The 26,898-nt window shown below is 35.6% G+C and overlaps 1 protein-coding gene across 3 annotated transcripts in view; it reads left to right on the forward strand.

Moving 5' to 3' along the window:
* The window catches only part of ARHGEF12 (Rho guanine nucleotide exchange factor 12), a 143,871-nt gene that overhangs the window by 27,742 nt on the left and 89,231 nt on the right, over positions 1-26,898 (forward strand). Inside the window, exon 1 of one of the 3 annotated variants that reach the window (XM_089915704.1) lies at positions 6,170-6,250. The exons of the other annotated variants lie outside the window; for them this stretch is intronic. Coding sequence (XP_089771830.1) covers positions 6,249-6,250 — 2 coding nt within the window. The 5' untranslated portion in view covers positions 6,170-6,248. Of the gene's footprint in view, positions 1-6,169; positions 6,251-26,898 lie in introns of those variants that run through there. 3 annotated transcript variants of the gene reach the window in all.

Below are 26,898 nucleotides of genomic sequence, written 5' to 3' on the forward strand. Positions count from 1 at the left end.
ACTTTTTTTTTTTTTTTGCGCTACGCGGGCCTCTCACTTGTTGTGGCCTCTCCTGTTGCAGAGCACAGGCTCCGGATGCGCAGGCTCAGCGGCCATGGCTCACGGGCCCAGCTGCTCCGTGGCATGTGGGACCTTCCCGGACCGGGGCACGAACCCGTGTCCCCTGCATTGGCAGGTGGACCCTCAATCACTGCGCCACCAGGGAAGCCCCCTAAATCTTTGTTTTATTTATTTAAATCTCTATTTTATTTCCTCTCTGATCTTTAGTATTTCCTTCCTCTGCTGAGTTTAAGTTTTGTTTGTTCTTTTCTAATTCTTTTAGGTGGTAGGTTAGGTTGTTTATTTGATATTTTTCTTGTTTTATGAGGAAGGCCTGTATTGCTATGAACTACCCTCCTAGAACTACTTTTGCTGCATCCCATAGATTTGTATGGTTGTGTTTTCATTGTCATTTGTCTCAAGGTATTTTTTCATTTCCTCTTTGATTTTTGTTGTTGACCCATTGAATTTTTAGTAGTATATTGTTTAGTTTCCATGTAATTGTTTTTTTCTTGTTTCCCTTTCTGTGGGTCGTTTCTAGTTTTATGCCCTTGTGGTCAGAAAAGATGTTTGAAATAATTTCTATCCTCTCAAATTTGTTGAGGCTTATTTTGTGTCCTAGTATGTGGTTAATCATAGAGAATGTTCCATGTGTACTTGAAAGAGATGTGTATTGGTTTTTTTTTTTTGATATAATGTTCTGAAAATATCAACTAAGTCTAACTATTCTATTGTATCATTTAGGATCTCTGTTGCCTATTGATTTTCTGTCTGTAAGATCTATCCATTGATGTGAATGAGGTGTTAAAGTCTCCTACTATTATTGTATTCCCATCAGTTTCTCCCTTTATGTCTGTTAGTATTTGTTTTATGTATTTAGGTGCTCCTGTACTGGGTGCGTATATGTTAGCAAGCGTAATATCCTCTTCTTGTATTGATCCTTTTATTATTATATAGTGTCCTTTATCTTTCTTTATGGCCTTTGTTTTAAAGTCTGTTTTGTCTGATATGAGTATTGCTATCCCTGTTTCCTTGTCATTTCCATTTTCATGAAATATCTTTCTCCATCCCCTCACTTTCAGTCTATGTGTGTCCTTTGCCCTAAAGTTGGTCTCTTGTAGGCAGCATGTTTTAGGTTCTTGGTTTTTTTTAAAATCCAGTCTGCCAGTCTGTGCCTTTTTTTTTTTTTTTTTTTTTTTTTTAGTCTGTGCCTTTTGATTGGAACATTTAGTTCATTGACATTTAAGGTAATTATTGATAGATATGTGTTTATCGGCATTTTAAACCTTGTTTTCCAGTTGATTTTGTATTTCTTCTTTGCTCTTTTTGTTTTTTGTCTTGTGGTTTGATGGTTTTCTTTTGTATTATGCTTGTGTTGTCTTCTTTTTGGTTTTTGTGAATCTGTTGTGTGTTTTTGATTTTTGGTTACCCTGTTTTTGAATTAAGTTTCTTACTTAATTCAGAATTCAGTAATACAGCATATACAACATTGCAGAAATTGCCTTTCAGTATATAAAATTAACCTTGTGAATTTTGATATAACACTCTCAGTCCTCATAAGTTGCACACTTAGAAAAAAATACTTTTAAAAACAAATTTCTCTTTGAATAGTGAAGAATTTATGGGATGGTTTTAGCAAAGAATATGTTTTGATGAATGACTGATTACGCTGAATCGTGTAGATCAGTGACTTAAATCACCAACATAGCTCTAGTAAGTTAAATCTATGATACACAATACAGATACTTTGGATTTTGAAGTTTCAGAAATGTTGGAATCCACCCTCAATTTTGAAGGGCACACTAACAATTTGCTTTTACCCAATCAAATCTTTTTCAGACCTGTAAAAGAAATGAAAGAGATTGGTATTTCACTCTGGTTTCCCAGTGAAGATTAAGAATGAGAGTTAAATGACTTAAAAAGCTAAGAGAGAAGACTTAATTTAAACTTAATTTAAGCATGCTTCGAATGACCCTCTCCATTTTTGCCCTTCCTCCTCCCATAGTTCGCCACTATAATTCTCAGAGTTTAAGCAAAATTAGTTTTCTTATCATGGAAACTGTTGACATTCATTAACAAGTGGTTTTACTTTGAAATTTATACAGCAAACACCAAAGAGTGAAATGTTGCTATAATCCATGGGAGTCTTGAGATTGACGTCAAAACACTAGTACAGCTGTATAAGCAGTGCGAAGAGTATTTTTAACATCCTTGTTAGATCATCTTTTGACCTTTTTTTTTGTGCATTCTCTTCTTCCACTAAATAGTCAAAAAAAAAAAAAAAAGGCTTCACAATGTAATTTTCTACCAAAGCTGTAATGATGTTCTTTAAATTAGCACCTGTACCATCCTTTTCTTGATCCCCTTCCCGTTGTTTCTTTCCCTTCCTTTCTTGTAGTGTTCTAAGTTTTACTGATGAGATGGACTTTTTAATTTGGCAATGAGGGATTGGAGGAGGGAGAGCTTTTTTTAAGAGTTTATTTTTTAGAATAGATTACATTTATAGAAAAATTGAAAAGCTAGTACAGAGGGGAACGTGTATCCCATACTTGACCTCAGATTCCCAGATTATTAACATATTACCTTAGTACTGTACATTTGTTACAATTAATCAATGAGTTTTAATACATTATTATTAACCAAAGTCCAAAGTTTATTTTGATTGCCTTAGTTTTTACCTGTTCTCCTTTTTCCGATCCAGGATCACACCCAAGATAGCACATTACATTTAGTTGTCCTGTCTCCTTGGGCTTCTCTTGGTTGTGACAGTTTCTTAGACTTACCTTGTTTTTGATGATCTTGATAGTTTTGAGGAGTACTGGTCGGGTGTTTTATAATATGCTGCTACATTAGAATTTGTCTGATGTTTTTCTCACAATTAGACTGGAGTTATGGTTTGTTGGAAGGAGGATCACAGAGATATAGTGCCATTTTCATCATACCATATCAAGGGTATATACCATCAACATGATTTATGACTGTTGACAGTGACATTCATGACTGGGCTGAAGTAGTTTGTTAGGTTTCTCCATTATAGAGTGTTGGAATGTTCTGGTAAGAATATCCTAGTTACAGGAATTGCTCTGGTAATTACTTGGCTTTAGGTATTAAAGTAAGTCATCAGGCTTCCCTGGCAGTCCAGTGGTTAAGACTCCACTGAAGTGCTTCCACTTCAGGGGACGCGGGTTCAGTCCCTGGTTGGGGAACTAAGATTCCGCATGCCACGCGGTGTGGCCAAAAAGATCATCATATTGATATAGTGCTCATTGAAATGTTAAATATTTTTACAAACAGTATTTTCAGAGCTAAGAATTAAATTTTTAAAATGTTCAGCCTTTCAAGTTTTATCTTTGAAATAAAAGTTTATTTTCCTGTGTCATTCTAAAGATTTTATGTTTATCTAAAGCAACAATTAAGGTTTTAATATTTTAGGTAGGAAGTTACAGAAGTTAGTCAATTTATAAGCTATTTAAATTCTGGACTTACTCTATTTTATCTTTTAAAAATAAACTTATTTTGAGATGCAGTTTACATATAAAATACACTCATTTTAAGTGTATATTTTGATGAGCTTTGACAAGTGTATGTAATTTTTAATTAACCCTATAGTTTAACTAACACTATAGTTACCTAACACTGTAATTAAAATACAGAACATTTCTGTCACTCTCAAAAGTTCGCTCATGCATTTATTCACCTAAAACCATTGATCTGCTTTCTGTCACAAGAGTTTTGTCTTTTCTAGAACTTCATGTAAATGAAATCAAACAGTGTATAACCTTTTTGTGTCTGTCTTCTGTAATGCTTTTTTGATTCATTCAAGTTGTTACATATTACAGCAGTTTGCTTCTTTTTCGTGCCATATAGTATTCCATTTGTGTGAATAGTTTCTTTATCTATGTACCTGTTGATGGGCATTTGGATCATTTCCAGTTTGGGCTATTTCAGATAAATCTGAACATTTGCATATGAGTTTTTGTGTGGTACACATTTTCGTTTCTTTTTGGTAAAAGCCCTGAATTAGGATTGCTGAGTTGTTTGGTAAGTGTATGTTTAACTTTACAAGAAACTGCCAAACTCTTTTCCAAAATGATTAGCATTTTACATTCTCATCAGCAAGGTAGGAGAGTTTCACATGTTCCACATCCATATCAATACTTGGTATTGCCAGTCTTTTTGGTCATTTTTGTCAGTGTGAATGGCCATTTCATTGTATTTTTATTTACATTTCTCTTAAGATTAATGATGCTGAGGACTTTTCACATGCTTTTTGCCATTTGTTTTCTTTTGTGACGTGTCTGTTCAAATCTTAAAAAATTGGCTTATCTTGTTATTGAGATACAAGATATGAGCCCTTTATCAGGTATGTTTTTGGTAAAATTTTCTCCCAGTGTGTGGCTTGTCCTTTTATTTCCTTAACAGTGTCTTTCAAAGAGCAGATGTTTTTAATTTTGATGAAGTTCAATTTATTAACTGTTTACATTTTTGCTTTGTGGATCCTATCTGAAAAATCTTGACCTAACCCAAGATCACAAGAATTTTCTCCTGATTTTTTGTCTAGAAGTCTTGTAGTTTAACTCTTATGTTTAGGCATTATGATACATATCAAGTTAACATTTGTATATGGTGTGAGGTAAGGATTGAGGTTTGTTTGTGTGTGTGTTTGTTTCGGCATATGTTCTAGTGCTATTTGTAGAAAGGACTATTCTCTCCTTACAGAATTACCTTGACATCTGTGTTAAAAACTTACCATCTTCTCCTGGGTCTATTTATGCTCTCTCTGTTACGTTTTGTTTTTTTTTTTTTGATAAATATGCCTATCCTTATGTCTTGTTTTAGCTTTACCTTAAATCTTGAAATAAGATAATGTAAGTCTTCCAACTTTGTTGTTTTCCTAAAAATTCTTTTGGCTCTTCTAGGTCCTTTGTATTTTCATATGAATTTTAGAATCAGCAAGTCAGTTTCTGTTTTTTTAAAAAGTGCTGTGATTGGGCTTCCCTGGTGGCGCAGTGGTTGAGAGTCCGCCTGCCGACGCAGGGGACGCGGGTTCGTGCCCCGGTCCGGGAGGCTCCCACGTGCCGCGGAGCGGCTGGGCCCGTGAGCCATAGCTGCTGGGCCTGCGTGTCCGGAGCCTGTGCTCCGCAACGGGAGAGGCCACAACAGTGAGAGGCCCACGTACCGCAAAAAAAAAAAAAAAAAAAGTGCTGTGATTTTGAGTATGATTATGTTGAATCTAGTTGAGGTTGGGGAGAAACAGTATTTTAACAGTATGAGTCTTCTGATCCATCAACATATTCTCACTCTTCATTTATTCAAGTCTTTAGTTTCTCTCAAAAGATTCTACAGTTTTCAGTGTACAGGTTTTGCACGTAGTTTAACTTCATCTCTATCTATTTCATGTGTTTTGAGGTTATTTTAAATGGTATTTAAAAATTAATTTTTGATTTGTTGCTAGTAATAGAAATATAATTGCTTTTGGTGTATTGATCTGTGTACTGTTTTCTTGCTAGACTTATTAGTTCTACTAGTTTTTAAAAATAAATTCCTTTAAATTATTTACATAGATTACCACCTTTCATTAAAGAAAATTGTACTGCTTTCTTTCCATTCTGTGAGCCTTTTATATTTTTATTTTTATTGTGTTACTCCTCTGACTAACATGTTAAATGGAAGCTGTGAGAGCAGGCCTGTAGACATCCTTGCTGTGTTTTTGATCTTAGAGGGAAGGCATTCAGTCTGTTAAGTATGATGTTAATGTGTTTACTTTTTTTTTTTTTTTTGAGGTATGTGGGCCTCTCACTGTTGTGGCCTCTCCCGATGCGGAGTATGGGCTCTGGACGCGCAGGCTCAGCGGCCATGGCTCACTGGCCCAGCCGCTCTGTGGCAAGTGGGATCTTCCCAGACCGGGGCATGAACCCGTGTGCCCTGCATCGGCAGGCGGACTCTCAACCACTGCGCCACCAGGGAAGCCCCTGTGTTTACTTTTTTATAGATGTCCATTATCAGTTTGAGGAAGTTACTGTCTGTCTTAGTTTGCAAGAAATTTTTATCATTAATGGGTATTGAATTTTGTAAAATGCAGTTTCTGTGTTTACTGAGATGATATGTTTTTTTGTTTTTTTTTTTTAGACTGGTGATATGGTGAATTACATTGAATTTTGAATGCTGAGTCAACCTTGCGTTCCTGAGATAAACCCCATTTCATCATTATGTATTATTTTTTGTATATATTGATAGATTTGGTTTGCTAATATTTTGATAAAGATTTTTATATCCGTGTTCACAAAGGATATTGGTTTTTTATTTTCTAGTAATGTCATTGACTTGTTTTGATATCAGGGTAATGTTGGCCTCAGAAAATGAATTGGGAAGTGTCATCTGTTTTCAGGAAGAGTGGGTATAGGATGTTATTGTCTCTATTTCTTTTTTTTTTTAATTTTATTTATTTTTGGGTGCTTTGGGTCTTTGTTGCTGCACGCGGGCTTTCTCTAGTTGTGGCAAGGGGGGGCTACTCTTCATTGCGGTGCGCGGGCTTCTCATTGCGATGGCTTTTCTTGTTGTTTAGCATGGCTCTAGGCACACAGGCTTCAGTAGTTGCAGCACATGGGCTCAGTAGTTGCGGCATGAGGGCCCTAGAGTGTGTGGGCTTCAGTAGTTGTGGCATGTGGGCTCAGTAGTTGTGACTTGTGGGCTTTAGAGCGCAGGCTCAGTAGTTATGGTGCACAGGCTTAGTTGCTCCGCGGCATGTGGGATCTTCCTAGACCAGGGATTGAACCCGTGTCATCTGCAATGGCAGGCGGATTCTTGACCACTGTACCACCAGGGAAGTCCCTATCATCTTTTTCTTTATGTGTGGTGAGAATTCATCAGTGAAGTCATCTGAGCCTAGAATATTTTTTGTGGGAATGTTTTTAACCAACAGTTGCAGTCACTACCTAAGAGTGCCTACTATTCTGACTTTAGCATCATGGGCTAATTATTAAATAACCTTTTTATTTTGGAATAATTTTAGATTTAATGAAAAGTTGTGAATAGTATAGAGAGTTTCCATATACCTCATACCTAGTTTTCCTCATTGTTAACATCTTACATTACTGTGGTACATTTGTCAAAACAAAGGAACTGACATTGGTATTAACTACCAATGGTATTAACTACACTACAGATTTTATTTGGATCTCACCAGATTTTTCATTAATGGTCTCATTGACCAGGATACCACATTGCATTTAGTTTTCTTATTTCCCCAGTCTCTTCCGGTTTCTCAGGCTTACCTTGTTTTTCATGACCTGAACAGCCTTGAGGAGTCCTGGCTGGGTATTTTTTAGAATATTCTCCCGTCTGGGTTTGCTGCTGTGTCTTATTATTAGGGTTATGCATTTGTGGAAGGAATACCCAGAGGCAAAGTCCTCTTTTCACTTCATCTTATCAGGGTATATGAAGTCTACATGACATTCATGTAGCATCACTGATGGGATTAACCTGAACCACTTGTCTAAGATAGTGTTTGCCAGCTTTCTCCACTTTAAAGTTACTCTTTTTCTCTTTCCATATACTGTTCTTTTAAAGCAAGTCACTTAACTCCAATCCACACCTGAGGGAGAAGGAAGTATCTACATATTTGATTTGGAATTCTTCCCTAAGGAAAATTTGTGTCTTCCCTCACTTATTTACTTATTCAATTATCTATATCAATATGGATTGTTGTATATTTCATATTTTGAGTTCGAATCCAGTACTGTGTTTTTATTTTGTTGCTCATATTGTTCCAACTTTGACCACTGGAAAGGCTTTCAGATTGGCCCTTGCCCCATGCTTTTGTTTTTTGAGTGCTTCCTTACTTCCTGGTGCTGTAAGATGCTCAGCCTCATATTGTATACTCTTTGCCCTGATTATAGAGTCAGCTGTTTTCCCAAGGAGCTATGATTCCTTTTATTGGAGAATGGTTTTTAGAAGCCAAAATGTGGGCACTGGGTGTGCTCATTGCTTTTGAGGTGCCATTGCTTTTAGGCCCTCTTGAGGGGTAGAGCTAGTAATGTATGTATATCTACACACATATCTATAATTGTTTCTGTATACATTTGTATCTGTATTAAGTTGAACATGAGTTCATACTGATCTCTGATTTTAATCCAGTACCACAGGGTTCACTCTATTCTTCCTTTCTTGTTTATGTGTAATTTCCCTATCTGACAGTGAGAAACCTGGCTCTGACCATCCATTATCCATTTACTTATTTGTTCAACTGCAGTATACATAAAAAGCTATTTTAGATGGCTCTGACCATCCATTATCCATTTACTTATTTGTTCAACTCCAGTATACATGAAAAGCTATTTTAGAACCATTACTCCGTATACCCACGAGAAACACATTTTCCATTTAGAGTACAGTGTTTATTTTTGTTTATTAGCCTTACAATTTCCAGTCAAAACATTGTTTTCCAAAGTTAGTTAGGTCAGTTCCTCCCCTCCCCCATCCCTTTGGTGCAGGTATGTCATAATTTGTAATGCTGTTAGATTCATTCGTCACAGTCCACATTTCATCTTGGAATCTTCCAACCGTCTGATTGATGGTTTTTGTTGTTGTTGTACAGTCAGCATTCAGTGAAGTTCATTCTTCCTAATGTGCAGTTCTGTTGGTTCTGACAAAAGAGTTGAGTCATGTATCCACCACCCTAGTATTATACAGAACAGATCCTGCATTCTGAGTGTTCCCTTGTGTGTCCCCTTTGTAGTCAGTCACTCTCCCCTCCCCTAGTCCCTGGTAATTGCTAATCTGTTTTTTGTCTTATCTGTTTTTAACTTCTGCATTTTCTAGAGTTGCATATGAATGGAATGGGATGAAAATCTTTGGATTTTGCACCTGACTTCTTGAACATAATAAAATGCATTTAAGATTTATCCATATTGTTGTGTGAATTAATAGTTCATTCTTTTAAAATTGTTAAAGAGTATTCTGTTGTGTGGATGAATCATTCCGCCATTGAAGGACATCTTGATTAGTTCCAGTTTTTAGCAATTATGAATAAAGCTGGTATGAACATCCATGGACAGGTTTTTGTGTGAACATAAATTTTCACATCACTTGGGTAAACACCTAAGTGTGATTTCTGGGTTGTATGGTAAATCATATCACTACTTCTCTATTAAGTACTTAGAAACCATAAATTCAGTAAATCTGTCCTTTAATATTGCCCAAGGAGAGCATTAAAATCAGTCTCTAGTTTAAAAAATCTGTAAAATCTACTAATTTATCTATCCTTTCTTTATTCTTTTGTTTATTTTTTACAAGCTACATTTGCCATGGTGTGCTTTCTTAGAAGGCGATTCTTCATAGATCACTGTTTGTGGTTCTGAGATTCTGTGAATTCATCCATAAATTCATAGAACTCTGGGCTATAATTTATGTGAATGACATGATTACTGGATTTAACTTATAATTAGATCTATCCAAATGTTTTAGGGAATGTGTTTTATAAAACAAAGAGTATGTTTTTCATTCATTACTAATGCATTGATCCCAGGAATTATGTGTGTGCAAATTGTCAAGTTGGGTTGATTCTTCAGAAAAGGAAGGTAGAGGCTAATGAGTCTAAGTTCTTAGTGTGTCAGTGCATTTGTTAGAGAACGGTGTTTGGGGAAAATTAGTGTATAGAAGAATTACATGGCTTCTAGGGATTAGATTGAATGAGTGTGTGTATTGTCCCTCCCTCATTCTAGTGTAAGTGGCAGGGATGCTAGTTAACAGAATGCCAGACATCACAGTGCCTGGGGCATATTTAGAGACCAGGGAAGATTTACAATAATCAAACACAAGTTGACAGAGTAGCATGAAGAAATTTCAATCCTCTCAGCCTTGCTTACAAACTTAATTAGGCTTATTGGGTCAGAAAATATTTTTCCTCCTCCCATTTTTTGTCTGTTTCTCTTTCACCCCCACCTCTTGTTCCAGAGTATCTTTGAAGGGGTCACACTACCAACAAAAGGAGACTCTTTTGGTTAATCCTAATGTATTTGGTTTATTTGGCTTTAGGGAAAGGAACAGTGGCAACAACAAAATTTTAAGATATATGAGGAACTCCATTTTTGATAGAGACACTGTATGTTTTTCTAAAAATCATACTTTATTCAGGAAATTATGAAGAAAATTAATTTTTTGTGGCTCTAGAATTGGACCTTTTACAAGTATTTTTAATTTGTGGGAGCTGCTTGGCCCACCCCCTTAACATATTGCCAGCTGCATCTTTGCTTTATTTATCATTTATGTAATTTTACAGTGTAGTCTTTGAGAGCAGTGTGTGTGCATGCTGTTCTTTGCGTTTCCATTAGCAGCGCAGTGTTGGGCTTCGGTTGATGGTGGTGGATGATTGGGGGGTGGAGAAGAGGTGGAGTTTCTTCATGTCATCCCTCTTGTGGTCAGTAAAATCATCCGACAAATGCCTTTCCAAGGATGTCGAGTATATATAAAGGAGAAGCCTAGGAATGCTAAGGGAGTGGTGTTTTAGTGAGGATTTCATTCTCCTCTACTCCATGGAAACGAGCCTTTTGAGCTTTTACTTGTCTGCTGATTTGTCCGGTGATCCAGGTAATCTGTAGCAGTCTTTGTTTTCTCGGTGGTCTATGAAATGTAGCAAAATGGTAGAAAAATAGCTTTAGTGAAAGGGATATACTTATAAAAGAGGAATAAAATTTAAAAGAAAAAGGGTATTTTTACATTGTTCACTATTCTTAAAATAGCTTTTAAGGTTTTTTTTCATGTTTAAAGAGACTAATTTGACCTAAAGGAAGAAAAGTCCTAGTTTTAAAAATCTGTGCTTTAATTGCTTAGCTTGAGAACAAAGGTTTTAACATCCAGCATTGCAGGGATATTTTTATTCAAAAGGATAGGAAGCAGCATCCTTCTTTTGCCTTTTGAGAACTGAATTGACATAACTTTTCTTGAACCTTAGCTAGGGATTCTGATTTATTATTCTATAAATTGTGAGTTAATTATCTGAAGCTTCAGGATGCTTGTTTCCCTTTGATACCTAAGAGACCTTGGATGGGATATGAGGGGGCCAGGGATTAATCCTATAGTGGGGGAAGGGAATGTTTTTACAGAGTAATCTTCATGATTTTTCTTTCATTTGAAGCTAACTTGAAATATGCAATCATTTGGAAATGGTGAAGATATCCATGATACCAAACACTCTTATCAATTTGAATTATTTTATCCTTTGTTCAGTTTGTGGTATTTTTGCTCTTATCAGCTAAAATGTTGGTTATAAATGAGAAGAAGCTGCCAGATTACTATGTGATGGCTTTGGAATTGCAATTCTGAGGGTTTTTTTTTTTTTTGCATTCATATCTGTGAATACAGGAGCAGAGGCATGAATGTAAAAAGTAGAAGTGGTATAAAATGCCGCGGTCTTTTTTGCTTTCTTTTGAAGGTGTTCTTCATGGTGGAAGCTGTTTTATTTTAAACAGAAAGACCCAGGACCATAGTTTATGATACTAAGAAGTGTTTAGTGCTACAGACTTTTCTGTTGAGAAATGAGAGACCAAAAACATTTTAAAGTATACTCTGAAGCTCTCAGTTAGTTTGATTATCTCCATCATAGTGATATGAGTTATCATACTATTTGCCACATTTTGAAAGCTGGTTGTTTCCTTAGAATACTAATAAAGTAACAAATGCTCATTGAGTTTACATTACTTTAGTACTTTAGATATAAACATGGTTTATAGTCTAGCAGAGGGTATAAAAAACCTATGCATATCATGCACTATTTTTTTTATGTGTGTGTGTGTGTGTGTGTGTGTGCTGGAATACAAATATTGGTTATATACTTACGTACTGACATGCAGGTATTTTACATAAACTACTACATTTAATCCTCATGATAACATCATCACAAAACTATCTCCATCCCTCTTTTATAGATGAGGAAATTTATATTTTGAGAGGTTAAATAATTCATCATAAGTAACAAAACCATAAAGTGATGAAGCCCAGGTCAGTCATACTCTAAAACTCTTTCTGTAGTTTTAATATGAGTGGATTAAAACATTTTATCACAATTATTTGACATCACAAAGAGTGATGCCAGTAGAGTGAGCAGGAGATCCTAGTCTCTGCCAGGAATTGAATGGATAAAAAATTTAGCATCGTATTTATAAAATGTCAAGGTTGGACTAGGTCACCTAAAGTTCAGTTCTAACATTATATGATTGTATATTCCATGTAAGAGATTTTCATGTGTGACTTATGGAAACAAATATCATTACTTTCAAGTTTTTATTATAAATATATTTAGTTTCCACTCCTGATCCTTTATAACCTGCTCTGATTTTTCTTCAGAGGCTCCCTGTAGTGCATATCACCACCTAATATATTACAGTATACATTTATATATTAAATCATTGTTGTTTATTGTCTCCCTCTTCCCTTTCCCCCAGATACATTGCAAGGACATAGACTAGTGCCTGAGTACATAGTATGCAGTTATAAATTCATTTATTGAATGAATGAATAATAGACTTTTATAGTACATTGGTGAGATATATAAGTAACTTCATACTTTTTAATACAAACAGATTCTCTTGGGGCTAACATTATTCATTTTACTATTACATGACCATTTAAGGAACTAATTAGTGTGAGAATTTTGAAAAGAAGAAAACCTACAAAACAATTGAGTTTAGGCAAGTAAACTTAAATTTGTTGGAACTTCCCCATACAAAATTATTGATAGTATAGAACTTGCCAACCATAGGTTTACCCAATATTGTATTTTAAAATACTAAAGCATTTTTAGATTCTTTCACATACGCAAAGAAAAACATAGTAGCAAAGTTCCTTTTTGGTTTATCTGTTAATTTATGTATACTTTCAAATGTTATTAATTTACAATGGACAGAAAATATTCAGACCCCACTGAGTCTTTTACTTAAAAGATATTTCATGACATTTTGTATGACATTATGTCATATGACATAATGTATGACATTATGTATGACATTATGAAGTATGACGTTATGTTAACTGGTAGTTTTGGTTCATTTGAATGTTAGACTTTCTGAGATTTCAGTAGCTTTATTGAGGTAAAAATTGATGTATAATAAACTGTATATGTCTGAAGTACAAAATTTGATACGTTTTGATATATATATATATACACACACACATACACACACAACTGGGAAACTGTCCACCCCAATCAAGATAATAGACATATCCATCACCCCATACCTTTTGTAATTCTTCCCTCCCAACCCTCCCCACCCATCGTCAGGCACCCACTGATATTGTCATTATAGATTAGTTTCTATTTTCTTGCTTTTTGTCATTTAGATTAGTTTGCATTTTCTTGAATTTTATATAATTGGAATTTTACAGTGTATGCTCTTTTTGTTTTTCTTTTATTCTGCATAATTACTTTAAGATTTGTCCATGGTGTAGTGTGTATCAATAGTTCATACCTTTTTTTTTTTTGCTGAATAATATTCCAGTGTATGGATATACCACAATTTGTTTACCCATTGATGGACATTTGGGTTATTTTCAAGTTTTGGACTATTAAGAATAAATTTGCTTTGGACATATAAGTCTCTGTATGGACATATATTTTCATTTCACCTAGGAGTGGAATGGCTGAATCATGTGGTAAGAGTGTATTTAACTCTTTCAGAAACTGCCAAACTAGTTTTCTGAAGTGGTTTTATTGTATTACATTCCTACCAGCAAAATTCCAGTTGCTCCAAAGCCTCACCAATACCTGGTATTGTTAGTCTTTCTCATTTCAGCCATTTTAGTGGGTGTGTAATGGTATCATTGTAGCTTTTATTTGCATTTCATCTCATGATCAGTGACGTTGAGCATCTTTTTATGTGTTATTTACCATCCCTGTGTCTTCTTTCATGAATTATCTATTCAAATCTTGTTTTTAATTGTGTTCTCTGTTAATATTGAGTTGTAAGAGTTCATTATATATTCTGGATATGAGTCCATTATTATATATATGATTTGGAAATATTTTGTCCCAGTCTGTGGCTTGTCTTTTCATTTGCTTGGTATTCTCTCTCTTTTTAAAAAGCTTGATTGAGATGTAGTTCACATTTCAAAGATCAGAAGTTTTTAACTTTAAATCTCAGTCTGTCAGTATTTTCTTTTATGGATTATGCTTTTGGTATGTCTAAGAAATATTTACCTAACTGATATTTTTCCTATATTTGCTTTTAGAAGTTTTATAGTTTTAAGTTTACTTTTAGGTCTGTGATACATTTTGAGGTAATTTTTAATATGGCTTGAGTTGTAGATTGAAGTATATATTGTTACATATGAATATTCAAAAGTCTAGCACCATTTCTTAAACTATCTTTTCTCCACTTAATTCCCTTTGAACCTATGTTGGAAATCAGTTGTCCATATACATGAAGTCTCTATTCCGTTCTGTTGATTTCTTTGTCTGTCTTGACCCCAAAACCACACTGTCTTGACTACTGTAGCTTTATAATAAGTCTTGAAATCAAATAGAGTTAGTCCTCTATGTTCTTCTTTTTTCAAAATTGTTACCTGGTCTAGGCCCTTTGCATTTCTACATTAACATTGGAATCAGTTTGTCAATTACTGAAAAAAAAGCATGTTGGAAATTTAATTGGTATTATGTTGAATCTGTAGATCTTGTTGATGTCTTAACGATATTGAGTTTTCCAGTCCATGAACATGACATATCACTGTACTTATTTAGGTCTTAATTTTTCTCAGCCATGTTTTCTAGTTTTCCGTTTTCAGGTCTCATATATCTTTTGTCAGATTTACCCTAAATATTTAATATTTTAATGCTATCATAAATAGTATTGTCTTTTCAATTTTAATTTCTAATCATTCATTGCTAGTACAATATACAGAAATACAATTGATTATTGATTTTGAATCCTACAGTCCTGTTAAGCTTATTAATTAGTTCTAGCAGCTTTTTTGTTGATTTCATAGAGTTTTCTACGTAGATCATTATGTAATCTGTGAATAAAGACAGTTTTACCTCTTCCTTTCCAATCTGGATACCTTTTATTTACTTGTTCCTGACTTACTGCACTGGCTAGAGTAGTACAGTGTTGAGTAAAAGTGGTTAGAGGAGATACCCCTGTCCTGTTCCTAATCCTAGGGGGAAAGCATTCCATTTTTCACATTAAGCATGATGTTAGCTGTAGGGCGTTTTATAGATGCCATTTACCAGGTTAGGCTTTTCATGAGTGTTTATTGTTATAAGAACTAGAAATGTAATTTATAACACTATTGCTCAAATTAAATAAAGGTTTTTAAAAGTAGAAAAGATCACATTTACATTTTTTAAGAAGAAAGGCTTTCGGAGTATTTTTCATATAATACTCTTTTAACAGGTGAATTCCACCACTGCAATATTCTGGCATTGCAAGGGACATCATAACTAAACATTTTTAGTATTTTTTCTGCTATGTAATTGTTGTGACATAAATTTGAAGTCAAAAATATTATAAGAACATGATGGGGAAGTAGAAACTATAGATACATAAAATGTCCTTTAAAATAAAGCTTTTTTACAAGTTTATGGATATTTTGATTCCATAAAAATCAATAATAAGGAGTAAAATCATATAACTTCTTTAGCAGTATATCTCAGATTTAGTCTAACCCTTACATTTTACAGATGATGTTAAGTGAATCTCTTGGGGAGTCTCATGTACTTTCATGATTTCTGCTATCATGGCGATGTCATCCAAATCTGAATTGCCAAATCAGTCTCTTCTCTGAACTCCAGTCCTTAGTAGACATGTCTACTATGATGTCCTGCAGGTACCTTGACTAACATAAAACTGCCTATTTCCAAAACCTGCTCTTGCATTTCTTTCCATGGTGAGTGGCACAGTCAAATGTCTTGCTATCTAAGCCAAAATCCTTTTCCACCTTTTTTCCTAAATCTGCTGGAACTTCAGTGCTTATTTTCATAGTATTATTTTTGGTATTTATCCCCTTTTCTTCATTTCCTTTGTTATTGCACTCTTCATCATTTTTTAATCTGTAATATTATTATTTTCTAATTAGTTTTCCAGCACTCAGCTTCATACCTTTCCTGCCCATTCTTCATGCTGTTTTCAAGGTGGTATTTCTAAAATACATACTGGATCATATTACTGCCTGGCTTACAATCTGTTGGTGTTCCTGCATTGTCTTTAGCAGTGGTTTTTTGGAGGAAGAGTGTTATGGACCTCTTTTGAAACCCTCTCTAGAGAGTCTCATAGTCTAAAATTTTCAATACCTATAGAAGCTGAAACCTGGATTAAGAACCTTTCTACAGACCGAAGTTTGAATTCCTCCGTATGGTATATAGACCGCCTTTGATCTGCTTACTGTTTATTCTCTCCAGACATCATTACTCTCCTCCCATCCAACCCCCATACTCCAGCCATACTGAGCTACTTGCATTTTCTCCAAACACATCAGTGTATGCTTCTTCCCTTGCTTATAATTTCTCTAGTTGACTCTTTTCTTTGGTTGAATTATTAATTCATTCAACAAATATTTATTGAACATTTTGAGGAGCTATGCCAGGTGCTGGATTTACTCTGTACTTACAGAGCTGTCTAATGATACAGACCAACATTAAACACAAAATAATTAAATAATTATAAAATGTGGTAAACGGTATTAAAAAAGAAAGAAAAGGGTGATTATGGGAGACAATAACAGGAGGAGCTTAATTTAAATTGGAGAGCAGAGGTCAGGAAAGGCCTTTCTGAGGTAGCACCCTTTAAGCAGAGACCTAAAGTATACGCAGGAGTTGGGTTGGTAGGGAGAGTGTCTCAGAGCAGAATACAAGATATCCTTTTGGGGGGAAGCATGCATGTGAAGCACTAAAGGTAGGCCATTGTGGCTGGAGCATAGGCAGTGAGCAGGAGAGTGGTAAGGTTGAGATTAGAAAGGTAACAAGAGTTATGTTTCATATTTGGGCCTTGCATGTCATGTTTGGTGTTTGGATTTTTTCCTGAATGCAGTGGGAAAGAATTTAAGTGGGGGAGGACATGTTAAGATTGGTGTTTTGAAATTATATGGCTGCTGTATGGGAAAATGAATTGGAGGATGTGTGCAAGACTAGAAGTGGCAAGGCCTATTAAACTATTGCAGTAGTCTAGGTTTGAGATGAGATGGCTAGCTCTAGGCTAGCAATGGTGAAGGTCAGAAAAAGACAAATGAGATATGTATCAAAGGTAAAATCAGTAGACTTTGATGATGAATGTTAACTCCTTGAAAATAATGACATTTATTTTGTGTCTTCAATTTCTAGATCAGTGCCTGGTATACAGTTAATGCTCAATAAATATTGTTGGATGGATGGAGAGTTGGATGCATTGGATGTGGGGCCTCACGGAGAGGAAGCTGTCATTAATGATTTCTAGATTTCTGACTGGATCAGCTAGGTGGATGGAGGTCTGTTTATTAAGATGGAGAAGCAGGTTTTGAGAGGCAGAGTAAGAATTTAGTTATAGATTTATTGAATTTGAGATGCCAGTGGGATATCTAAATGCATATGCCCAGACAGCAGTTGGTTGGGGCCCAGAAGGAGAGGAAGTCCATCTGACAATGTCTAATATCCATTCTTTCATTAGACAAATATTTATTGAGCACCTACTCTGTGCCTAGTACTGTCCCGAGATATAGCAGTGAACCAGAGATCCTTACATCATAGAGTTTATATTCCTGCAGGTTAGGGGTAGGATGGGTGATAGATCAACAGATAAATGCTTTTTAAAAAATGAGGACAATATGGGGTATAGTGAGGGCACAAGATTAAGACAGATTCTCCATTGAGGAAACACTCATCTTTCACTGGATGGCAGTGGGGGGTGGCTTTTGTTACAAGTATGTATTAATTTCTGTATGTTAATTGATTTAGTGCTTACCCTCAGTTCTCTCACCTTAGCTTCTACATTCCTGAGTTGTTTATTTTGACTGTTTTTTATTGGATGGATTTTGGCTTTAAGTAGATTTTCCCTCCTCTCCAAGAAGAGCTCATAGGTGCTTTATTACCTTATTTCTCTAAAGATTTCTTTTATTTCTATTTCCAGTACGTATAAAAACTTTTAAAGGAAATTTAGACATTGTGTCATTTCTCTTCTCACACTGGAGTCATATCTTCTAGCATGTGGAGTCTTATTGTGGAGAAATCTTGAGGCTAACTTAATCTTTCCCATTTGCACATAACTTACATTTATTTGTCTAGGTGCTCATATAACTCTTTATTTAAAAATCTTAAATTTCTATAACTTTAACAGTGTATGTGTTAGGGTTGATTATTTTGTGCCTGTTTTTATAAGGTGCATTGTATCCTTCCCATCTTCAGATACAAATTATTCTGTATTTTTTTGAATTTTTAAAAATATATTTTTGAATATTCTTTTTATCCCTGTAAAGCACAATGGTTACGAACAAGGCTCTAGAACTGTAAGGTCTGGGTTCACAACTCAGCTTCTCTGCTTACTATCTGGCCTTGGGCAAGTTCCTTAATCTTTCTGTTCCTTAGTTTCTTCATTTAAAACAGGGATAATAGTAGTATTTACTGAGGATCAAATGAATTTTTATATATATATATATATATATATATAATGCAGTTGCAACAGTTACTGGCATATGTTACATGCACGGTAAGTGTTAGCTATTACTATTAACTATTCCATTTTCCTGTTACCTACTGTTATTTTCTGTTAGTGTTCAAAAGGCCTGTGTGGCTCACAGCAAAGTTCTTGAGGTCACAGGGTTTTCTGTGTTTTGTGGCAGTTGCTCTGTGTTTCTATCGTTATCTCCACTTTACCTCCAGCATTTTCCTGAACCTAGGAATGTTTCAACATGTTTTGTTTTGTTTCGTTTTCCTTTTAATTTTACTTCCTCCTGTTGTTCTGTTTCTACAGAGACCCGCTATTGCCTTGTTCTAGCCACACATCTGGATGTTGTGTTCCTAGTCAAAGGATAGTTAGATCTTCATTTCAGATCTGTGATCCTTAGGCTTAAGGAAATCTGATTCCTGTTCAGGTCTGCTAAGACTTCCTTGGTATGCATCGAGAATTTAATAGATTTGGCAACTATGTTTTGTAGTTAGTGGTTTAAGGTTATACTCATGTCCTTCTTTCATGGAAGATGGATTTTTTTTCCCCCTCTATTTTTGCTTTTAGTGTTGAGGAAGGCTAGTGGAGTAAAACTGCTTTCGTTCTTTTCCATCTTTACCTGGAGCTTAATGCATATTTATTGCATTGAAGGAATGAGTGGTTTGTGAGAACATTGCCATGAATAAACACATTCAGGTGGAAACAGATTCCTCCTTAGATGCATAGCTGGCAAGTTGCCCATGTGGCAAGTAGATGTTAACTAAATTCTCAACCAAGCTTTGAGATTTGGAGACACAGATTCTGTAGGGTTGGGAATTTTTTCACAACCAGTTTTTATTGGCTTATCTTTGCCTAAAACAAATGAAGGGTATGAATACCTTTCTAGCTAAATATTTTGTAGTTATACCAGATATAGTTTTCTGATTCTCACTCATGTGAAAACTTTTAGTTAACTGTAAAAAACTATACAAAGGGAAGATAATGTTTTCTTGTAAGGTAGTAGTCTAGAGGTTGAGAGTAGGGACCCTGGTTAGACTATGAGGGTTTCAGTCAGAAGTCCTCCATCTACTAGTTATATAACTTGTATAAGTTACTTAATTTCTTTGAATCTCACAGTTTCCTACTATAAAAAGAAGCTAAAAATAATATTTCTCTCTCTGAATTTTTGTTAGAATAAAATTAACTAATATATACCTATAAAATACTTCATGCAGAGACTGGCATATGGTAAGTACTCAAGTACGTTTTAGCTAATATAATCATGATTTTAACTGTTAATGATTACTCTTATCCTGGGTAATGGAGGACGTATATTTGGAGCAATCTGCCTAGCATAGTTTTTAACTACCAAGTGTAACCTGAAGGTATTGAGTGTTCCTCAGCTAATAACCATTCTTCCCAAATGAGTATTTTTCAGGGAATCTAACCTCAAGAAATATGGACCAGCTTACTGTGTTACTCTTTTTTTAAAAATTAATTAATTAATTAATTTATGGCTGCGTTGGGTCTTCATTGCTGCGTGTGCGCTTTCTCTAGTTGTGGCAGGAGGGGGCTACTCTTCATTGCAGTGTGTGGGCTTCTCATTGCGGTGGCTTCTCTTGTTGTGTAGCACGAGCTCTAGGTGTGTGGACTTCAGTAGTTGCAGCATGCGGGCTCAGTAGTTGTGACTCGCAGGCTCTAGAGCGCAGGCTCAGTAGTTGTGGCGCACAGGCTTAGTTGTTCCACGGCATGTGGAATCTTCCTGGACCAGAGATTGAACCCGTGTCCCCTGCATTGGCAGGCAGATTCTTAACCATTGCGCCACCAGGGAAGTCCTACTGTGGTGTTCTTTACCTCTCTAATTTATGCTTATTTCCAGCCAGTTTATCTCTTCTTTAAAATACAAGTTCAGCAGAATGATTTTTCTCATAAGAATTCAGAAACCTTTGTTCTGATGATGAGCCCATTTAAATTTGGGTTTGAGCACTGATAGAAAACTAAGCTGGATTCCCTTAATGGGGAATCTGTCCATTCACCCTCCCAGGGTAGAATTTTTCTCAGGAACTAAATAGCTTTATCTAGCAGGGTCTTCCTGCCATTAGCAGTGGAACAGTACAAAGGCCACATTGAGCATAGCTGCTGGGGAAACCTTTTTCCTTCTCTGGCCTGTAAATGCCATTCTGTCTCTGTGAAAAGCCCTGACATCAGCTCTTGGAAAAATCCAAATACTTGTGTTAGAACAGGGCTGAAGCACTTGCCTGGGCAGAGACTAAATGGCTGAACTATGGTTCTAAGTTTACCAGATGGCTCTCAGTCATGCTATGCTTAAAAAAAAAATTGAGGGGCTTCCCTGGTTGTGCAGTGGTTAAGAATCCACCTGCCAATGCAGGGGACACGGGTTCGAGCCCTGGCCCAGGAAGATCCCACGTGCCGCGGAGCAGCTAAGCCTGTGAGTCACAACTACTGAGCCTGTGCTCTACGGCCCGTGAGCCACAACTACTGAGCCCGCGTGCCACAGCTACTGAAGCCCATGTACCTAGAGCCCGTGCTCTGCAACGAGAGAAGCCACTTCAATGAGAAGCCTGCGCACCGCAACAATGAGTATCCCCTCTTGTTGTAACTAGAGATAGCCTGCGCACAGCAATGAAGACCCAGTGCAGCCAAAAAAATAAATAAATAAAATAAATTTAAAAAATTGAGTCTATGAGTTTCAGATGTTATCTAGAGAAATTAGGATAGAAAGGACAATCTAACAGCTACCCCCCCCCTTTCTTTGCTAGTTTCCTCATTTTATTCTTTTTCCTAACTTCAAGATAATGTGGAATTCATGCTTGGTGGGGACAGAATATATCAACATTATAAACTTTATATAGCATTCTCCACATATTAGGTGCCTCATAAGTATTTGATTTTGGGGGCAAAATACACTGTTACTGTAAACATAGACTGAACTAAACTTTCTTAGTGTTCACATCTGTGGAATATGAAAGTTCATTCATCAGAGGGCTCCTTTAAAACATAAATCAGGTCATGACTTAAAAACCTACAGTGGTGTTCCATTGTACTTTGAATAAAATCAGAATTTGTTGACATGGCTCATATTCTTAGATTATCTGGTTCCTGTCAAAAGATCTGTTGATCTTGTCTTAGTACTTCTCTCTTGGTCTTTATGCTCAAGCCACAGTGGACTTTGTATTTCTTGAAAACAGTAAGCTTCTTCTCCCTTGTGACCTTTGTACTGGCTGTTCCCTTGGCCTGTAAACCTCTGGCTCCAGATCGTCTCATGGCTGGCTCCTTTACCTCATTTATGTCTCAGCTCAAATGCTTTAGAGGTCTTTTTTGAATAAACTAAATTAACTCATTTAATCACAGTTAACATGTCTTTTATTTTTCTCATAGCGCTTACCACTATCTGAAATTATTTGGTACAGTTATTTGTTTGGTCTGTTGTCTTCTTGTAGAATATAAGCTTCTTGAGAGCAGAGGCCTTATCTGTTCACCGATGAACCTCTAGTGTCTAGAACTGCTCTGGCACAGATTGCTGTTCCTGTAACTCAGTATGCATTTGGCTGCCTGTAACGGGAACTAAGTCAAACTGACTTAAGCAGTAAGGACATTTACTGGCTCACATAAAAAGTCTAGAGGGAGGGTTGAGGGATTTTTGACTTAGTGGCTTAACTGTGTCAGTGGCCCAGGTTCTTTCCGTTTTTCCACTTTTGCCATCATTGTCAGCTTCATCTTAAACTAGCCTTTAAGATTGGATGCTAACTAGCAAGTTAGGGCTACTCGCTTCCTCATTCACATCCAGTGGGAGAGGAAAAGAAGTTTCATGTGGTTCTCTCTTAAGAGTAAGAAAATACTTTCACAGATGTGTCTGGTAAACTTTGTTTCTATTCTCCAATTGCTTTCTGAATCAATCACTTACCCGAGAATGGAATTACATTAGGCCAAAAAGTTCCATCTCTTTTGCTGGAAATGGAGTCATCTTTCTCTGAGTCAGCTGGGCTCTGAGGAAAGTAGTAGATAAGATAGTCGTAGAGTAAAATTATGGTTTCTGGATTGGGAATCACTTATATCCTCTGTAATTCTAAATAAAATTTTTTTTAATGAATGAATTCATTTAGTAAACCTGTATTGAATTGTCACATATATGCTCAGCACTCTACTAGTTAATTGGAATACAAAATCAGATACAACATCGTTTTCCCTTTCAGATAATTTAAGGTTTAGTGAGAGAGTCAAACAAGTTAACAGAATATTAAAATTGTTTTAAAAATCAACATGATGGGGCTTCCCTGGTGGCGCAGTGGTTGAGAGTCCGCCTGCCGATGCAGGGGACACGGGTTCGTGCCCCGGTCCGGGAAGATCCCACATGCTGCGGAACGGTTGGGCCCGTGAGCCATGGCCACTGAGCCTGCATGTCTGGAGCCTGTGCTTCGCAGCGGGAGAGGCCACAACAGTGAGAGGCCCGCGTACCGCAAAAAAACACACACACACAAAAAAACAAAAAACAAAAAAATCAACATGATGCACCATGATGACTATAGTTAACACTGCTGTATAACTTGTAGGAAAGTTGTTAAGAGAATGAATTCTAAGAATTCTCATCACAAGGAGAAAATTTTTTATCCTTTTTTCTTCTTTCCTTTTTATTGTATCTTTAAGAGATGTTTGTTAGCTAAACCTATTGTGGTAATCATTTCACAATATGTGTAAATTAAGCCTTCATGCTGTACACCTTAAACTTATCCAGTGGCGTGTGTCAATTATTTCTCAATAAAGCTGGAAAAAATCAATCGATTAATTGATTTAAATAATTGAATCCAAGAGAAAGTGGAAGAAAGTGAAAAGGGGAAACAAAGAACAGATGAGACAAATGAAAAGCAAATACCAATCATGATAGACTTAAACCTATCCATATCAGTAATCACATTAAAGGTAAATGGCCCAAACACCTCAATTAAAAGGCAGAGATTATCAGATTGGATAAAACAGCAAAGCCCAACTATATGCTGCCTACAAGAAACACATCTTAAAAATAAATACACACAATTTAAAAGTAAAAGGATAGAAAAAGATATGCTATGCCAACACTAATCAAAGTAAAGTTAGCATGACTGCATTAATATCAGATAAAGTAGATTTCAGAGCAAAAATATTATGAGGGATAAAGAAGGTCATTTCATAATGATAAAGGGGTCAATAAAGGAGAAGAAAACATAGCAGTTGTAAACTTTTATGCATCTATTAACAGAGCTTTAAAACTCATGAAACAAAAACTGATGTAACCACAACAGACAAATGTACAATCATTAACAGTGATTTCAGTATCCCTCCATAATTGAAAGAAGTAGACTGAAAGTCAGCAAGGATACAGAATACTTAACACTATTGACCAATTTGATCTAATTGCGTTTATAGAACACTCTAGCCAACAACCTAATACACTTTTTTTTTTTTTTTTTTGCAAGTGCACTGTGGAACATTTACTAAGATAGACCATATTCTGGGCCACAGAATAAGTTTGAATAAATTAAAAAGATTTAAGTCATACAAAGTGTGTTCTCTGACCACAATGGAATTAAGTTAGAAATCAATAAAAGAAAGATTTCTGGAAAGCCCCCAAATATTTGGAAATTAAACAGCAGAATTTTGAATAACCCATGGCTCAAAGAAGAAATCAAAAGGGAAATGGGAAAATATTTTGTGCTGAATTAAAATGAAAACACAAAATATCAGAACTTGTGGAATGCCACTAAAGCATTACTTAGAAAGTTATAGCATTAAATACCTATTAGAAAAGAGGAAAGGTCTAAAGTCAGTGACATCAACTTCTGTTTTAAGAAACTAGAAAAATAAGAGGAAATTTAAACCAAATTAAGCAGAAGAAAGAAAAAATAAAGATCAGAGTAGGAGTCAATGAAGTAGAAACAGTAGAGAAGGACAGTGAAAGCAAAAGCTAATTCTTTTGAGAATATTGGTAAAGTTGTTAAATCTCTAGTCAGGCTGATCAGGAATAAAGACGAGAAGACAAACATTACCAATTTCAGGAATCAGAGAGGTGATATCACTACAGATTCTATAAATATTAAAAAGATTATAAGGGAATATTATGAATAGCATGCCAGTAAATTTAACAATTTAGGTGAATTATGGTTTGGAATTTTATAAATCCCAACAATATTAATATATAATGCATAAGTATATATACCTATGTATTATATAATATATAAATAGCATATAAAATACATATATATGAACATATAAAAGACGTGTGTGTGTGTATGTGTGTATATATATATATATATATATATGTATATATACATATACATAGATGGGAGCTAGATTTCTCACTGTCAGATTGGGAAGTTAAGCAAAGAGGGAAGGTGAATGAACTCTGTAGTACTGGATTAGAATCAGAGACATCAGCATGAACTCATGTTTAGCTTAATAAATATGCAGATGGACAGAACTCATGTTTAGCTTAATAAATAGCAGATGCACAGTTAGTATACACACATGAATTTCTTAGCTTTGTTTGCTGAGAGGGCCAAGAAGTGTTGACACCCCAGTAGCAGCAAGTATACTCAGCACCCAGATCTTGGTTTCTAAATACCATTGTCCAATAAAATAACTCCTTAGAGAAATGGTTGATTCTAGGGCTGGAGTAGGGAAGATATAAGATGAGCCTAAAGCACTTTGTAGTGCCAGAAACAGGAAGTGCTCAAAAAATAAAACAGTGGGGGCATGTCAAAGGGATACAGGTGAAGGAACTCTCAATGGCTGAAGCTGAAATCATTTGAGCAAGAAAATAATGTAGTATTGGATTAGAACTCAAAGTATAAAATAAGTATACATGAGTTCATGCTGATAGAAATTATTGCATAAATAAGAGGAGAAGCCACAAATTTTCCTTATGGGAAGAATTCCAAGTAGCATATGTAAATTCTGCCTCCTCCAGGAGATGGAGCTTAATCTTCCCAACCCCTAGTATGGACTAGATTTAGTGACTTGCTTCTAAAGAGTAGAGTATGGAAAGGGGAAAAAAGGAACTTTACAGGGAGAAGTCTGGCAAATGCTAGCTTAACCAAATGATCAAGGTTAACATTGCTAGTGATGTCACGTTGATATTGTACATCCTTTGATATGTGATAAGAAAGGATTTCACCTCTGTGGTATTCCAGAAATAGGCCCACATATATATTTACAACTGATTTTCAACGAAAGTGTAAAGGCAATTCAGTAGAGAAAGGATGGTCTTTTCAACAAATGATGCTGGAACAATGGGATATCCATATGCAAAGAAATAAATTTCTATCCATACTCATGCCCTATACAAAAATTATTGCAAAATATGTCATAGACCTGAAAGTAAAATTGAAAATCATTAAGCTTTTAGAAGAAAATGTAGGAGAAAAGTCTTTGTGACTTTGTGTTAGGCAAAGGTTTCTTAGATATGACACCAAAAGTGTGTGCAAAATACTGTTTCCAAATGAGATCACATTCACAAGTACCAGAGGTTAGAACTTCAACGTATCTTTTTGGAGGACACAATTCAATGCATAACAAGTGTAGTGGTTCCCAGTTTAGGGATTCCTTCTATGTTTAATGCAGGGGAACTGAGAATTTCTCTATATACTAAGTGCAATTCCCATACTGTGTAAGTAAAGCATCTTCCATATCTTTGCTTACTTTTCTTTCAAATGCAATGATGGCGTTGTAATTAATAAATACAAGTTCATTTGAAAATATTATGAGTTTGTTGTAGCTTTTTGGCATTTATTCAATTTGTGGATAATATACCTCTAACTGCTATTATGTGGATCTCTGCTTTGTCTGTTTTTACTTTTAACAGCAATAGTCTCTTTCACCTATTTTGTGCCGAACTTTGACACTCAGACACCAAAATAATGTTACCTTGGCCCTTTGTCTTACAAAGTCTGTTCCTAAAACAGCTCCTTCAGCTTCTTGCTTCTGTGTGTTTCCTTAAGGGATAGAAATGAGTTCATGGGATTGAGCTAGGGGGATTGAGACACTGCTGTGTCTTCTCTTTTCTGTTTACCTGGTACACACAGAAACTCCTCTTTACTTCTAGCCAAACTCCCATGTGGATTCCTTACTGTAGATAAATTCATCTTAAGGAAGAAATCAAGAGGGAGTGCATAACTTGAATTACAATGATATTTTGTTACAACATTGTTTATTATACTAAAAAGTGGATCTAGCCTAAATATTTACAAATGGGAATTGGTTAAATTAA

Source organism: Delphinapterus leucas, chromosome 7 (assembly GCF_059928025.1).
Source record: "Delphinapterus leucas isolate spDelLeu-1000000601 "Yukka" chromosome 7, BTC_Dleu_Yukka2, whole genome shotgun sequence".
NCBI lineage: Eukaryota > Metazoa > Chordata > Mammalia > Artiodactyla > Monodontidae > Delphinapterus > Delphinapterus leucas.